Genomic DNA, 16611 nt, shown 5'->3' on the forward strand with positions numbered 1-16611 from the left:
TTACAGATGGCTTAATCAACCCCCACAAGCATAAGCCAGTTCCCTGTAACACATATATACCTCTGTGTATGCGTGACTGGTTCTGCTTCTTTAGTTGAACCCTAACTGGTAGAATATACAACCTGGTCCAAGATTCAGAGAACTTGAAGGAGGATCCAGGGGGAGGTGGAGCAATTGCAGGCCCAGCTGCTGGTTCGTAGCAATGAACTGAATCAGCTGATCAACAATAAACTATATGAATGACCAGTGACTGCAGCTTCCTTGCTGCTCTCTTGTTTTCCCAAGAATCGTCACTGTGGCCCGCCCTTCTAGGAAACATAAGAAAGGAAATTCTGGGAAATGTAGTTCAGCCTATCCAAGTCGACACATTACAAAGCCATCATGAGGGTTCTCTATAAATATTTGTTGAATGAATGAATGAATGAATGAATATTGCCCTCCTTTTCGTCTAAGTTTTCTGGTTGTCAGAGCACCTAATCCTGGCTCTACCTCTTACAAGCCAAGCAGTTTTGAACAAGTCACTTAACCATTTGAGTCTCGATTTCCTCATCTAAAAAACTTCAAGAATAACCCTTGTTCTGCTTATTTAATAGGACTTTCATAGGCATCAGGTGAGGTGATCTGAACAAAAGCACTGTGAGCATTATAAAGCATAAAAGAAATGTGATTTTGTGGTATTGTATTATTTTAATTATTAATGTTGCTATTAATACTTCAGCTTCCTAATAGTTAATATGGAGTTAACAGTTCCTGACCAATTTACCTTATGGGGAAGCAAGGAAAATAAAGTTAGACTATGTACGTAGAAGCACTCTGTCAGCTATGTCATGGCATAGTTTTCAAAGGCAAGACTTAATTATCATTCAACACTTGGTTATATTTACGCATTGTTTTATTTCTGGGCTAAATGGCTTAGAGGAACAAGTGTGTAATTGGAACCATTGGTAACCCTGGGAACTTTCGGGCAGTGGCCATTCCTTGGATGGGAATTGTGGGCACTGGATGAGGTTTCTGTCTTGTAAATCTGGGCTTGCATTTCAAAGCAGCCAAACTTGCTCAGCAGGATGAAGAAATCTCTGCGGAAGTTCTTGGTGAAGATAGCATAGAGGAAGGGGTTTGCACAGGAATTGATGGGGTAGAACAGGACCAGGAGGATCTTTGAATTGGACACAGTAATGAGGGGCACCTTGAGGGAGGCAGAGATGGCAAAGAAGGAGATGGGTGCCATGCAGAGGAAGTCCGTGAAGATGAGCACGGCCATGCGCTTGGCGATCTTGGTATCACTAGAGGAGGACACGATGTTGGGGTTCCTCACTGTGAGGTAGATGTGAGTGTAGCAGCCACAGATAACCACAAAGGCCAGCACATTGAGCACAAGGAGGGACATAACATACAGCTGTGACAAGGGGCTGTCGATATCCATGGGCAGGCAGATGCTCACCTTCATGTAGCTGCTAATGCCAAAGATGGGAAAGAGGGCGGCCACAAAAGCAAAGATCCAGCCTACCAGCATGACACTGGCAGCATGGCGGAGCTGCACCCTACATTCCAGCTGCATGGCATGGGTGATGGTGTGCCACCTTTCCAGAGTGATGGCCGTTAGTGTGTAGACTGAGAGCTCACTGGCGAAGACGGTGAAAAAGCCAGCAGCATCACAGCCCACTCCAGTTTGCCAGTCAATGGCATAGTTGTGGTACTGGCTTTTGGTGTGGATGTCAACAGATGCTATGAGCAGCAGGTAGATTCCAATGCAGAGATCGGCAAAGGCCAGGTTGCACATAAGGAACCGGGGGACAGTGAGTTTGTATTGGCTGGTAATCAGAATCACCAGCACTAGGATGTTCCCAGTGATGGCCAGGATGCTAATAAACCATATCAAGATTCTGAGAATATCATACCCCATGATATCTTCACATGGATTGAATGCATCTGGCTTAGGAGAGCAAGTCACATCAACTACCTCATTGCATAAGCCATAGTCAAATTCACTGTACATCATGTCAAATCCTTTGGCGGAACTGGACTCATCTTCTGCCAAAGAGACTCTCTGACCCCTAGTGTGAGTCATATAATCAACTTCTTGCCTTAAATTAGATTTGTTGCAAATTGGATGAAGCACAGAGCTAGAAAAATACAAAAAGGAATAGAATCAACATCCTGGATCCAGAATAGCAAATACATCACTGTCTTTTTGCACAGGGTAGAAATGATGGTTTTTTTCCCCTCTTCTACCAGTTTGTCTGCCCTTGAGGCTAAGCTCAAGGGTTAATGCTGCTTACTGTAAATGAACAGAACAACTCATGTATATATTCCTAGAGTTGGATGGCCCACTGGGGAAACCATCTGGCCACAACCTGAATGTGGGGAGGAAGGCGCCTGGGACTAGCTAAGCCTTTGCTGTTAAGTGCAAATAATTTACAGACCTGATATCAACTCTAACCTCTCCCTCCCCCATCTCCAGGTATTTCTTAATATGCCTGAGTAGGGTCTGTTCCCATTCCTGTACTCTGTACTGAGGTTGCTGGAAGATCTGGACAGTTTTCTGACTCAAATGAGAACTTATGTCTTTTATCTACATAAAGTGGAGGATCAGACTATAGTTAGTTCCCAGCCAGCCCCTGTCCCTGGCTCTTCAGTACTTAGGCTACTAGGCGGCCGGCTAGTTTGCTTGAAATGTTACTGAGGGCCCTCTTCTTTATTAACTCAATCTCCAGGGGTCACAGTAGGCTTCAGGCATGCACTGTCCACAGAGTAAACCTGGCCCTCTCGTGTTAAATAGTTCCCTAGTGAGTCCCCCAAAGAGCAAATGCAGGTTGCAAGGGGACCTAATTTATCCCAAGATTGTCATCTCCTGGGAGCTGGCTCTTCTTGGGCTCACTCTTCGGTCTTAGTTTTCCTTTTATCCCCAAATGTACAAGAGGCTTTGTCAACAGAATAGGGGCACCTTCAGAAGGATTTGGACGACAGCCAGATGATAAATATTCTACCCAGACAGGTGAATGGCACAGGTAGAGACAGAGAGGGCAATGATTCTGTTTTGAAGCAAAGGCTTCAAAGGAATGGGGATGGTTCACACTGGGTCTCTTTTGGGATGGAAAAATCTCTCTCCCTCACACGCAGCCCTAACTCCCTCCCTCCCTGGGGAGCAAACTCATAGCAATGTAAAGAGACTGCATTTCTTTCAAACCTTAACCTAGACTTGCATGTGAGTGGGAAGCAAGTGTTAAAACTCTTCAAAGCCCCCTCATAGGAAGGAGATAGAGGCTGAGGGAGTGAAGGGAGTAAATAGACCATTTGATAGTCAAGTGTCCCGACATGCATGGCCTGAACTTCTCCCCATTCACCTCTGTGAGAAGGGGTATCAGGGAGAATCCATTCCTCCCTTTTCTCCCTCTGAGAAGTGAGTTGAGTTGCCAGGAAGTCATTTTCTCTTGGCCCAAGAGACTCTCCTTTTTTGTTGGGGAATGTGCCATCTTTCGTTTTAGAGAGTGATAGGGCTTCTCACATCAGTCATGGGCTGCACTAAGGGGGCTAAACAGTTAACATACATGTAATTGAAAATGCACAGACAATCTTTTGATTTAGTCAGAGATCTTACAAGAGAGGAGAGACAAGCTCAGAGATGGGCACAGAGGGAACACGAGAATACTCTGTGGTCCTTATTCTAACTTCTGACTCCCAAACCCTGTCATTGGATTAGTGACAACACAATCTAGGAACAGAAAGCAGGTAATGGCTCCTGCAGACTGTGATTCCATTCATTGGACCAAACCTGGCTTAACTATCTAGAGACAGTCTTCACTTCCCAGAGCTGATGTTGGATTCTGTGAAGATTCTTAGTGTTGATACCAATACCAATGTATTTTAAATATCGATGCTTTCCTTTACTGAAACAGAAGTGACCCAACAACATGAGTGTGGAAAAGGTAAACAGTGCATGTCTCTGAGAGAAGAATAGAAACAAAGATGGAAATGAGGGAAATGAAGTCTTGCCCCTGCAGTACCTTTGCAAATACTAAGAATCATAAAGAGTTGGGAATTCAGTTTAGGGTCAGTTAAGAAAGTGGCACTCTTGGACCCTGATAAGTCAGTGAACAAATACTTGGGAAGTACATGGTGGGATGGCCCAGAGCCTGAGCTTTGGAGACAGATGGAGCGGCAAAGGGTTTGGATCTGAGTTCGGTTGGTCTTGGTCAAGTTATTTACTGTCTCTGAGCCTCAGTTTCTGTTTCTGAGAGAGGGGAATAAAAATAACACTGTTACCTTTGTGAGAATTAAATGAGATAAAGGTACAGAGTATTACAGTGAGCTCTTAGCAAGTATCAGCAATAAGAAGACAGGCGATGGTGGCTACTTATTGAGATCATGTTGGGGTCTAGGTCCTGTGTGGGTACTTAGAAGCAAATGTCATGGTGCATCAATTTAAAATCTAGCTGTGAAGAAGAGGCCTAGAAACAAGAAAAATTAAATAATAAAATGAACAAAATAACATTGTAAGCTGAGTATAGAGCTATGACAAGGAACTACCTGTTTTAATGACAAATGAGGGGTGTGGTTAACAAGGTCTTTCAGTGAGAGGCCAGGAGGGCCACTGGCCAAAACCTCACAGTCATAAGGACCTAGCATTTACACTTTGGGTATTTCCAAATGAGGAAGGAAAGAACAATTTCCTCATACAACTTTGAACTTGAATCTCATGACCAAACCACACCTAGTTAGGCATACAAAGAAATCACACCATTTAAAAAACCTTGTGATTATCTTCTGAGTAGCATAACTATTTTGTCCTGTGTTTGCATGTGTAAATGTGTAAAATTAAAGACTAAATACCTGCTGAAATTTTACTTGATTTTGGCATGTCTTTTTAGATGAGGCATGGGTCCCTCATTTGCTGTATTGGATAGGCTCTGTTGGTGAGTTACTGTAGAGACCTAGAGAGGGTGAGAGCTGGGTGATCTGGGGGGATCAGGAAGGCCTCAGGTCATGGGACAAGGTAAGGCAGACCTGGAGATTTCTGGTTGGGAGAGCCCTGAGGCTACATCTATACTGAAGGGGGTGGCAAGACCACAGGACTCAGAGCAACACAGTAAGATAATGTATATTCCTGTGGCCTGTTGGTGTTGGGCCTGACAGCATACCATGTGCTGCTCTTACAGAGGCCTTAATATCTTCTGAGGTTTCTCCTGAGGGGCATTCAGTTCCAGGGTTTTGGCAGTGAATTGGTATCTTTCTTGCCCTGGCTGAAATAATGCTTGTGTGGAATTTAAAAGAGGCGAGCCTCCTGCCTCAGCCCAAGCCCTTAAGAATTTTAGTCATTAGGAAGAAATTCCCTGGCCCTTGAGCTAATTGGTGAGGAGTGTCCAGTTCTGGATAGTTTCCCGGTGTTGCATGCAAATCCAGAAAAGTAGCATCTTTTCTGAAAATCTTTCAAATGGGTCTGAGGGCAGACTCCTAGTTACTTTAAAACCATGTTAGGATGTTTCGCTTGTTGTTTTGTTTTTGTTTTATTTTGTTTTTGAGTAGGGTCTATGTCTACATGATCAGGTCAATATATGTTAAAGGTTAAGTAACAGAGGAGACTGTGTTAAACAGTGAAAGAATAGCACCGGAAAGCTGTATCAGTGCTGGGCTACTGCACAGGAGTGGTGACAAGGCACCATGTGATCGAGCGCACTGCATGGCTTGGATTGTATCAGTTCAAGGGTGGTGAGAGCTTAGAGAACTCCTGGTATCCAATTACTCTATCTCCAGTGGATCCTTTGAATGTCTGGAACATGTGCAATTTCCAAAGTACTCCCTCTTCACCCTCTCCAGATCCTGGCAATGATTATCTCACAGTTTTATCCAGTTTTCTACTGGGATGTGGCTCTCTTGGGATTACCTTCTTTAATCTGACTAACCTTGAAAGCCAAAGTGAATAGATATCCCAAACTTTGTCTTCCCTGTGAGGTGCTAAAATCCAAAGATGGGTTAGCGAGGCTTAGAGTGTCTAGGATGTGTTGTGATGTGTGCATTCGTCTCTGGTATGGTGTGCATGGGTCTTCCCTCCAAAGTTGACTTTGAGGGTCCCTGGGACACTTATGAGGTACAGAGTTTGGGACTTGAAAGATCCATATTGGCACATAGGAAAAAGGGAAGAAATATTAATTTAGCATCAGCCATGATTTAGGCACTATGCTTGGTGTTTTTCATGTTATCTTATATAATGTTTGATAGGTAGCCTACCATGTGGGTAGCCTTCTCCTGCGAGCCCATTTTCAAAGGAGTTAGAAACCCTCCACAGTACTGAAGCTCTGATGTAGAATATGTCTAAGGGCTTTCTTCAGGAAGATCTCTCTGCCAGCAGATTCTCTTAATGCCTCAGATATGTAGAAGTTGTGGACCAACTTCTGCACTGGAGAAATCCCAAGCAGGGCCCAAGGGATGAACATGAAAAGACTCACATTTGCTGTCTCCAGTTTGCAAAGGCGCAGCAGTGGCTGGGGTAGGTGAGGCTGGCCTCCATGAGCTCAACAAACTTTTCCAGACTGGGAAGCTTTTTTAAATTGTAAGTCGACCTGGCCCGCAGCTTCTTAAGGTTTTCTAAGCCATAGCTAGGCAGGGAATGGATCTTGGTTCTTGAAATATCTCTATAAGGAGAAAAAGTAGATATAACCTGATTACCATGGGCCTAAAATGTTCTGCTCCATTAGCAGGCAAAATAGAAGACACTGTAGTGATCCTCTTACATGGATGAGGAGAGGAACTTCAATTCATCCAACACCTCAGTCAGATCAATATTTGGCTAACAGGAAATTTGGTTCAGTGGGAGCTCTGGCCCTTATGTTCCTGGTAGGAGGACGTAGATAACAAGAAACTTTGAATCCTGGATATATCTGCTCCTGGCTGATCTGGGGTTTAAAGATAGCCATCTCCCCTTCTATAGTCTATAAAATAGGTACTCACTAATTTCTATAGGAGAGAGGGACTCAGACCATTTCCTCCCTACTATAAATACAGCTATAAAAATAGTTCTGATGACCTGAGTGGAATCTGTGGCCAAATATCAGAAAGGGTGAGAAGAGAACATACTATAAGGGGAAGAAGGGCCTGGCAGGTAGTAGAGGCGCCCTCAGCACAAAGTCAAAATGGTGATATAGAGTAGTAGTTACGAGCATGGCGTCCACAGCCAGACTTGCCTGCATATGTACCCTGCCCCTCTACCTCTCAGATTTGAGACTTTGCTCAAATTATGTCACTTTTCCATGTCTCAATTTCCCCAGCTATAAAATAGGAATGATAAATAATCATACCTACTTCAGAGGGTTGTTGTGAGAATTAAGTGAGTTAAAATACATAGAGAACTCCCTGGCCAAAAGACAGCACATGACTTGTAGCTATTATCCGTAAATCAGTCAATCTCTCTGTCTCTGAGACACACACACACACACGCACGCATGCACGCCGTTGTTCTTGCATTGTAGGAGAGTCTCTGCCTGGGTGAACCAGCAGACGTCCACATGGAAGGCAACACAAATGGAAGTCCCATCCTTTCTGGTAGCAACACGAGTGAACTGGGTACTTTTCTGGCAGCACTGTTGGCAGCCGCAACCCTCAAAACAGCCAAGACCAGCTGGTAAGAGCAAGGAGATTTAAAGGGCACCAGCTTAGACCTGTTGGGGCTGGCAGGTTGGCCGTGAACGAGTGCTTCTAATGGGGGTGGTGGCAGCAATGACCAGGAAGGGTTAACTTCAGCACCCTTGGATATACTTGGGGAAGGAGAATCTTCTAATGTCTATGTTTCCTATAAGTCAAAGCAGTGGGCACCCAGAGCAATGAAACTTGGGGGCGTGAGCATATACTTGTTACCCCATATGTTCTCATAGCCTGATGAAATTTACATTCTCAAAGCCTTGTTTTCACTGTGTCACTCATTCTCTTGCTAAAAAATTTGTAGGGCTTCCTATTGTTTAATGAAACCTACCCCTAACCGCTGCCATACTGGTCACTTCCCTTTCCCAATCAAACTTCTTATATTTAGTTGTCCATACTTGATGCCACATCTCACAGTTCAACCCAGTTTCTTCCCAGCCTGAAGAGAAACAATCCTCACTAAAGTCATATCTTAGTTCTAACCTTCTTGATTTCTCAATTATATTTTATCTGGAAACCACGCCTCCTTTCTGAAACACTCTTGGCGTTGCATTCTTTTTAATTTTTAGTGAGATCTTCTTTGACTTCTTTTGCAATTTTGTTTTCTTTCTCCTTTATATACCCTTTAAATATTGGCGTTTCTCTGAGTGTATATAATCTTCCCGGGTGATCTTACCCACTTCCTTGGTTCCAGATACCAGGTATATGTTGATGACTTCTAAATGTATACCCCAGTTCAGATTCTACTTCTGAACCCCAGGCCCAGATAATCAGTTGTTAATTTTCCCCATGGATATGAGTCTGATCCATAAACCTTTGTCCCTGTGATGAGTCTTCACTCTCTGCTGCTGGTAGATCCAGCTTATACTTTCCTTTGTTCCAGAGCTTCTCAGCTTTTTTTTCTGCCCTAGAAAAATCTCTCCAGTTTCTCTCTTCAGACAGTTGCTCCTCTGTACAGCTCTGCAGTTGACATTCATTCTGGTCTTTATGATCAAGTTCTTGTTTCATCTGGCATTTTGTCTCCTTTTTTCCCCCTCAAATATGGAAGGGTGCAAAGACTGCCTGTTTTGTGTAAAACAGTTCAAGGATCCCTCTAAAAAATGAGATGAAAGCATAAAAAATGTTCTTCAGGCCTTGGCTGGTGTGGCTCAATTGGTTGGAGCATTGTCTCATGCACCTGAAAGTCACGGGTTCAATTCCTGGTCAGGGCACATACCTGGGTTGTGAGTTTGATCCCCAGGAGGCAACTGATCAATGTATCTCTCTCATATCTATGTTTCTGTCTATCCTTTCCTCCTTCTCTAAAATTAATTTTTAAAAAAGTTCTTCAGGAACAATTTAAACCAGGGCAATCATCACCTGCCATGAACACTTTTCATATGTCATAAAAGTAAGCAATATAAAACAGAAAACTATTTTTTTCTTAGTTATGCCTTCTTCCATTAAATTTATAATATAAAAAATCACATTAATTGAAGATTTCCAAAAATAAACACATTTTTATATTCCATGCAGGGTCACCCTATTATCTCATATACTCTGTGGTGGATTAAAGCTGACTGCAAATTCTTTACACTCTTCCAGTAGAGGGTTTATTTGCCCTTCCCTCAAACCCAGGTTGACTTTTGATGTCTTTGGACTACAACAGGGTGTAATGAAAGTGTTTCCATATCAGTTCTGGACCTGCCTTTAAGAGCACTGACAGCTTCTGTGTTGGTCTTACAGAGCCCTAAGTTGCCGTGAAAGAATACGGAATACCGACACAGACATGCTAGGAAAAGTGTAAGCCATGTGTAGAGGTCCTAGAGCAGGGGTGGGGAACGTCTAGCCTGAGGGCTGTATAAGGCCCGCAAAATCATTTGGTCTGGCCCTGCCAAGGCAACCATAAGTAGGACTCAAAATTCAATAAATCTAGAAGGTTTTTTCATAGCTAATTTTTAAGTTGATAATTTTGTATGGCCTGCAAATGATGTTATAAATACCCAAATGGCCCTTGGCAGAAAAAATGTTCCCTGTCCCTGTGACCTAGAGTATGAGGTAGTGCGTGTGTGTGTGTGTGTGTAGACAGTAAAGGGGGTGGGCAACTAGGAAGTAGATTCCCCAGACCCAACCACTTGAGCTGACATCACATGGATCAGAGACAAGGCAACCAGATTTCTGAAACACAAAATTATGAGCAAAGTGGAATGATTTAAGCTACTAAGCTTTAGGGTAGTTTTAATGCATCAGTGGAGAACCAAAGCAGCTCCCACTGGAGTCTCTGTGATTCCATCATCTCTATCATTTTTAACAGTTGTAGAAGTACTTTTTCTTGAAAGCCATGTACAGCACAAAAGCCTTATGTTTTTATGCTTTCTGCCTGTCTCACCACTTACTATCTTTTGCTTTTATAAACCAGCTCCTTGTATTTGCATTTTATCTCTCCTTGAGTGCCGAGGGCTCCTTGCATTATGAACAGTGCCTTTCACATTGTAAGCACCCAGGAAATTGCTATTTTGTTTGAAGATAGGTTGGGGAGTGACACTGAAGGATTGGGAAAGAGAATAAATAGATCACCCTAGCCAACTGTGATGTCTTCTAAACTCTAGCAATTACAGAGAATCTTGTACCTTGTGTTATCTCTTCTATTGCTTGATATTGTTTGACTTTTCATGTATATTTGTTTTGTCTCCTCAGCGAGATTTCAGATGCTCTAAGAGGAGGGATTATTAAGATATTTTTGCGTTCTACATCGTATCTGGGACACGGCTGGGCTCATGAAATCTACTCAGTAGATACTTGTCTGATTAGCGGAGATGCCTCAACATCCTAATAACAATGAGAGGCAGGAGCAAGTCTTACAGGGGAGCAATTCTGAAAGGAGGAGTAAGCAACATAGACTGAGAGAGGAAATCTGGATTTAAAAGGAGCTCAGCAAAATGGTGTTTCTGCAGCAGGCAGTTACACTGACTGAAAGCATCAAAGGCACCAAGGAAAGGAGCAACCTTATGCAAAGTTTACAAGGAGAGAGACATGTATTAGAGAATAAGCAGGGTGATGTGTTGGGTGGGTTGACGTGAGTGCAATCCAATGCCTCCGTGTTTGATTGGTGCCTGCCTTGGTGCCTCTCTGTCTGCTCAGTGTTCTGGAGTCAGCTTGTATTTCTGAGTCCTTTTCACAGCTACAAAATCTGTGAGCTGCTGTCATTTGCAGTAGGTGGCTTTGCTGCTGTGAGACTAAGGCATCTTGTCAGTGTCCCGGCACCCAGATCTTTCCCTGGTAGATGTTGAAAGGAGGGAATAGTTGGTAGAGAGAGATGCAGAGCCTCTTAGAGTTTGATAAAGCAAAAAGTCTTTAGTAAAAATGGTTCCTGGGTGGTAGGGAAATAAAAGTGTTCATAGAAGTGTTTGCTTAAAGCTTACTGGATACTTGCTGAAGTTAGCAAACATGGAACCTTTCAAAACTTCCAAATTTTGGACTGGCAGAAAGATGTCTTTCTGGTTTCTCCAGGGATTAAGAAAAATCCATAGAAATTTATGTCAGCATAAGATAAGTGGATGCTATTCCATGTGGTTTGAGACTTAACAACAAACACTATTCTCTTTTTTGCTCTCTGTTCCCCTAACACACACACATACACAGACACAATCACACACACAGACACACACAGTCCATTCCCTGGCCATGATCCTTCTACGTGGCCTAGAAATCTAATGTTAGATTTTAATTCATTTGTGAAAGTACTTTCCACTCTTATGATGCAAATATCCCTGGGGGAGTAACAAAATAAGACTATCAGTTATTCCCATCTTCATGGAAGGTTATTATGACTATAGGCTAAAGGTAGGCTTGGTGAGAGGCCCAGAACACAAAGCATGGCAGGGAGAGATTTTCAGAAGGATTATTCTGGTCAACCATATTATGAGGCCTAAAGGGAACCACAGGAAGGGATTTGAGCCTTGAAAGTGGGGCAGCAGAGTTTAGAATTTACATGAGCAGAAGAATGACTTATTGAAAGCTGTGTGGTAAGGTTCATCTTGAGAACCTTGAGCTTGGCACATAGTAGGTACTCATAAATACTTGTTAAATGAGTTGGGAGGAAAAAGGATTGAAGGTAGGAGGAGATGAAGGCTGTTGCAGAAATTTAGGCATAAGCTAAGAGCTCTCTTCCCCACACACTGTCATTTCATCTGTTAGGAGTCACTGTATCACATGACAAAGATTTATTGGGCACCTGCTGTGTTACTATAACCTCCTGTGACAATTTCTGCAGAGTTTATTGTTCTGGGCAGTAACATTTTTGTTTTTTCAATCCTCACCTGAGGATATTTTTTCCATTGCTTTTCAGAGGAAGTGGAAGGGGGAGAGAGAGAGAGAGAAACATCAATGTGAGAGAGACACATCGATTGGTTGCTTCCCCCACGCACTGGGGCTGAGTCTGCAACCAAGGTACATGCCCTTGGCCAGAATTGAACCTGGGACCCTTCAGTCTGCCAGCTGATGCTCCAACTACTGAGTCAAACCAGGTAGGGCGTGGGCAGTAAAATTTGTCCCTCTACAGGAACGAGATACTTTAGGGCATGTACTATTTATTTTTAAATCTCTCTATCCCCTATACCTAGCATAGTATCAGACACATAGTAGGTCCCCAGTCAACTACTAAATGTATCACATGTAAGACCTAATATGCTCAGGGAATAGTAAGAATCTTTGCTTTATTACTGACGTTCCTAGTGCTGGTGGGCTAGGCAAGGGGGCAGGGGTAGTCAAGGCCAGGTGGTATTAACCCCTTATCTTTCTGGCTGGTTCAATGACTGTCGTTTTAAGATGTCATTTTGGTTAACATTTCAGCACATGCTACACTCTGGCAGTGACTGGTTTTGAGAATTTAAACCCTAAATAAAATGTACCAATTGGAGACTTCATGGATGATGGCTGGTGCTGAAGGGATTTAGTAATCCTAAACTGTTTCAACACTGTTAGGATTCTTGACTTGGAGGTGCGAAGTGGAGAGGGAGACGGCAGTCAGCAATAAGATGCTGAGTCAGGAGAGGCAGGAGTTAAATTGCGCTCTGTGCCCCATTTAATAAAGTGTGTTATAGCCAGTGCCACAAATTTGATTTGAACAATTTCTATCTTTCCCAGCAAAGATGTTATTATAGGTCAATCATTTCCATAAGTGCCAGCACATTTCTGGTGTGTACTACACTGACAGATGGTTAGAAGACCTCTCTTTCATGATCCCAGGCGGAATAAAAAGGCAATTTACTGTCTATAGGACTGTGGGTACACTGGTAATGGAAGAGAATCATTCTTATACAAATAACTCAGTGTTTGAATCTCAGCTATCAAATGAATCTGAACTATAGCCAAATCAATTTGATAAACTACCAGAATATGACTGTACTGGCCCCAGCTTGCAAAGGCAATGCATTAAATTTTTCCCACAGGAAACTGTTTCCTAAAGAAACAGCAATTGCTTGATTGCTTAAAAAAAACCCCCAAACCTGAGTGAGTTCAGAATATCAGGTGAAAACTCAGATGGCCCCTGGTGGTCAAGGTCAGGACTCATGAGGGGGAAATCAGGATGCTGGGCTGCTCCTCTGAAACTCGATGGAGCTGGTCTGTGTGCCCCTGGCTTTCTCAGAATCTATTTCTCTTTGCAATGGAACATCTTGCCCTTGGACCCTCAGGTGTCCAGAGGCTCCCTGTTTTACACTCAACTAAAAATTTTGCCTTCAGGAAAGGAGTTATCATTGGTTTGAGAGCCCTCCCCTTAACTCTCTTAGGATTCCTTCCATATACCTACTGTTGGGGTGGGAGATTCACACAGTTAGCTCATGGTGGAGATATTCTAGAGACCAGGGCGAGGCTCCTCAAGTCCGAGCCCTGGTGCTAAGGCAGTGATTCTCAGTGTGCTTTCTGGACCAGCAACATCAGCTGGGGAGTGATTAGAGCTGCAGTTTCTCAGGCCCACCCCTGACTTGCTGAATCAAAAAATCTGGCTGTGCGGATCAGCTATTGAGGCTTTTACCAGCATGCCAGGTGAGTTTGACATATGATCAAATTTAGAACCACTGCTTGAGGGTAGTTGAGAACCAACTCATTGCTGAGGTGGCTCATAGCTGAGTTCTACCCTGGGAATTGCCTTTGTTTGACTTACCCAAGATTTGGCTCCTAACTAGGGAAAGCCTGTATCCAGTGACTGCTGACAAAGAGGCCTGGCCCCTTGTCTTAATTCAGTACAACTTTGAAGGGCCATCTTAACTCCAGAGCTCCTCATGGGATCAGCTGAGGTCTCTGTTGCAAATGCATTGCTGTCAGCTTCCCTCTTAGCCTGAGTCTTCTTCCATCAAGCACTTCCCAGGAAACCCCCTGCATGCAACTATCCATATCACAGTCCATTTGCGGGGAGGGGAATCCGACCCAAGGCTCAGTCACAGCACTAGCCTGGGCAACATCTACTGTGGGCTGGGCAGTGTGTACACACTCCTCCTGCCCATTAACCCATAGCACCTGTAGTGCTTGTTAAATGTTGTCATTGTTATTTCATTGAAAGTGAGAGGGTGGATCAGCCCTAAATTGTTCCTATAAGTTTCTGCAGATGACACAGATAAAAGTTGACTTGGATTGCCAGCCCTGTCTTGAAGCTTGTATGAATTGGAGAAAGTTGACTTTGAACTTACACACGCTGATCTCTTGTACGTGGTAATGGGGCGAGCTACTCACAGAATGACTGGTCCAGAGGCTCCCTGGAAAACATCATTAGGCAATTCTTCCAAATTATTGTTATCACTTAGATTCCTGGGGACAGAGTTGAGGAAAGAAGAAGGGAAACACAAAGCCACATAAACATCACTGTAGTAAGAGCCATTTCCCTCTCAATGGCCTGGAAGAATAGTCAGGGCTACTTACAGCTCATCTAGTTGGGTTCCATTGAATGCACAGCTGTGTATTTCTTCAATCCCATTCTTACTCAGCCAGCTGAAATAAAAGACCCATTAAAAAACCAATAATGTCAGATGCAAACAATACAGGGTTTCATAATTGGAAGCACTGGGGCAAGGTCAGACAGCACAGGTTAGTGCCATAAATAAAACACCAGCCTTAAGGCTTGGGGATGGGCAGATGGGAGGCTGATTTATCACTGCATAACCTTTTGAAATGTTTGATGTTTGCGTTATGTGCATTATTGCCTATTCAGAGAAATAAATGAAATTTGATTTTGAAAAGGCACACTTAGGCATAGCGGTCTGGATCTGTGAGGTCTTTGCACACATCATTCGTGTGCATGTGCAGAGGAGATGCCATGGGGGGAGCAGATGAAGATGTTCCTCCTTCTAAAGCACAGAAATCATTCAATTGCACAACTGTTTATGACAGACAACATTTGTATCACCTCCTCTAAGGCTTTAAGCCTCTCACCCAGGCTCACCCACAGCGGTAGGCCTGGCTGTCATCAAAAAGTGATCTAATTAAGCTGTCACGCAACCTGAACGTCTCCTGTGACCCATAGGGACCCCCTGTTATTGGAGGTTTGTGGAGGTGGCTCTGGGTTAAGCCAGAAAGGAAGAGAAATCAATTACAGAGACTGTGGGCTGTGGCAGGGCGAGGTGGTGAGAGTGGGCATGGAGGAGGCTCTGGGGTGGAAGGGACTGGATGTGGAATAGTCATCCTGATTGTGCAAAAAGGGTCAGTGAGCAGGTTTGCCTGGACAGGGAAGCCCAAGGGAACCTTGGGCCAACAGTTCTGCCTTGCTGTGCTCCTGGGGGGATCTGAAAACAAAAACGGAAATCCAAGGTCAGGAGAGCTTAGCCTGAAGAGCCTTTGACCACCTGCTTTTGATGTGCTGCCAGGTTCTTTTCCCTGTCGGGCTTAGTGGGTTTACAAATAACACTGTTCAAAAGCTGGCCCAGGGAAGCTCCTGTGCACTCAGGACTCTATTTCCTAGGCTGCAATGGGCTGCTAGAAAATGCTGAATATCATAGTACAGCTATATGATTTTTTTCTTCCTCCTAGAAAGCAGTTTAGCTAAAAAAATCCAGACAGGAGTAAGGTAAATCTTTTAAAACCTTAGCAAACAATTGGTGGCTTCTGATGGCTAAGGAGTGGCTGTGACCTCCCCCCACATCCCACCTGCTCACACCCACCCAGGAGAAAGACTGTCCCAGGCACATCCAACCTCCTGACATCTTTGTCAGCCTGTCCCCTGGTAGTGAGATTTGCTGGAGTAGCTGCCTCTAATCTGTGGGATCCTTGGGGGTTTTGTATCAAACACAGGATTCAGCAAACTTTTTCTGTCAAGGGCCAGTTAGGAAACTTTAGGTGTTGTGGGCCAAGAGGCAAAACAGGTTAGTTACTATATAGGTCCATTATAGGTACTTATAAAACAATTTCTACAAAAATTTTAACCAAATTAAAAAAACATATAATAGTAATAACTGAGTACATTTTTTGGGGGGTAGGGGGGATATAGCTCTACTATTGAAAAGAATGACTTTTTTTCTTTTCATAGGGATAGCACTTGGCTTAATTTAGATGTCAGTGTTTCTATTATCCAATGTTCACTTGTAGAAAGCAGCCCTAGCTCATGGGCCTTGGTTGGCTGACCCTTAATCTAACACAGGGCTGTGTAAATCCACATGGGCTCCGTCTATTTTTCTGTAGAATAGATAATTTCTGAACATGTATGTCCTGCAAATAGATGTCACTATGATTAAATAATATACAGAGTAATTTAAAAGAATTATTATATTCAAAGCAGCCCTTTGGCTTTATGGATTTTCTCAATCAACAGATACCATCATATGGGGTAGTGATAGTGGTGCTGGCATTTTTTTAGGTCAACAATGACAGTGACATCATCACATGAAAAACAAACTGTTCCCTGGCCCATGAAAGCTCATTGAGGGGCAGGCAGGTGAGGTAGAAGTCAACTGAGGAAGGGAGGAAATGCACCTGGTGTGTGAGCCTCTCCTGTGGTGCTCCTGCATCCAGTCA

General features: G+C 43.5%; 1 protein-coding gene across 1 annotated transcript in view; it reads right to left on the minus strand.

Annotated features, from left to right (window-relative positions):
* Positions 1-892: 892 nt before the first annotated feature.
* Positions 893-16611, minus strand: part of FSHR (follicle stimulating hormone receptor) — a 130342-nt gene continuing 114623 nt past the window's right edge. The window contains 6 exon segments of the mRNA XM_087823912.1: positions 893-2123; positions 6444-6629; positions 6729-6770; positions 6772-6828; positions 14341-14415; positions 14527-14595. Of these exon segments, the coding sequence (XP_087680038.1) occupies positions 893-2123; positions 6444-6629; positions 6729-6770; positions 6772-6828; positions 14341-14415; positions 14527-14595 (1660 nt within the window).

This window comes from Miniopterus natalensis, chromosome 13 (genome assembly GCF_054644295.1).
Source record: "Miniopterus natalensis isolate mMinNat1 chromosome 13, mMinNat1.hap1, whole genome shotgun sequence".
Lineage (NCBI taxonomy): Eukaryota > Metazoa > Chordata > Mammalia > Chiroptera > Miniopteridae > Miniopterus > Miniopterus natalensis.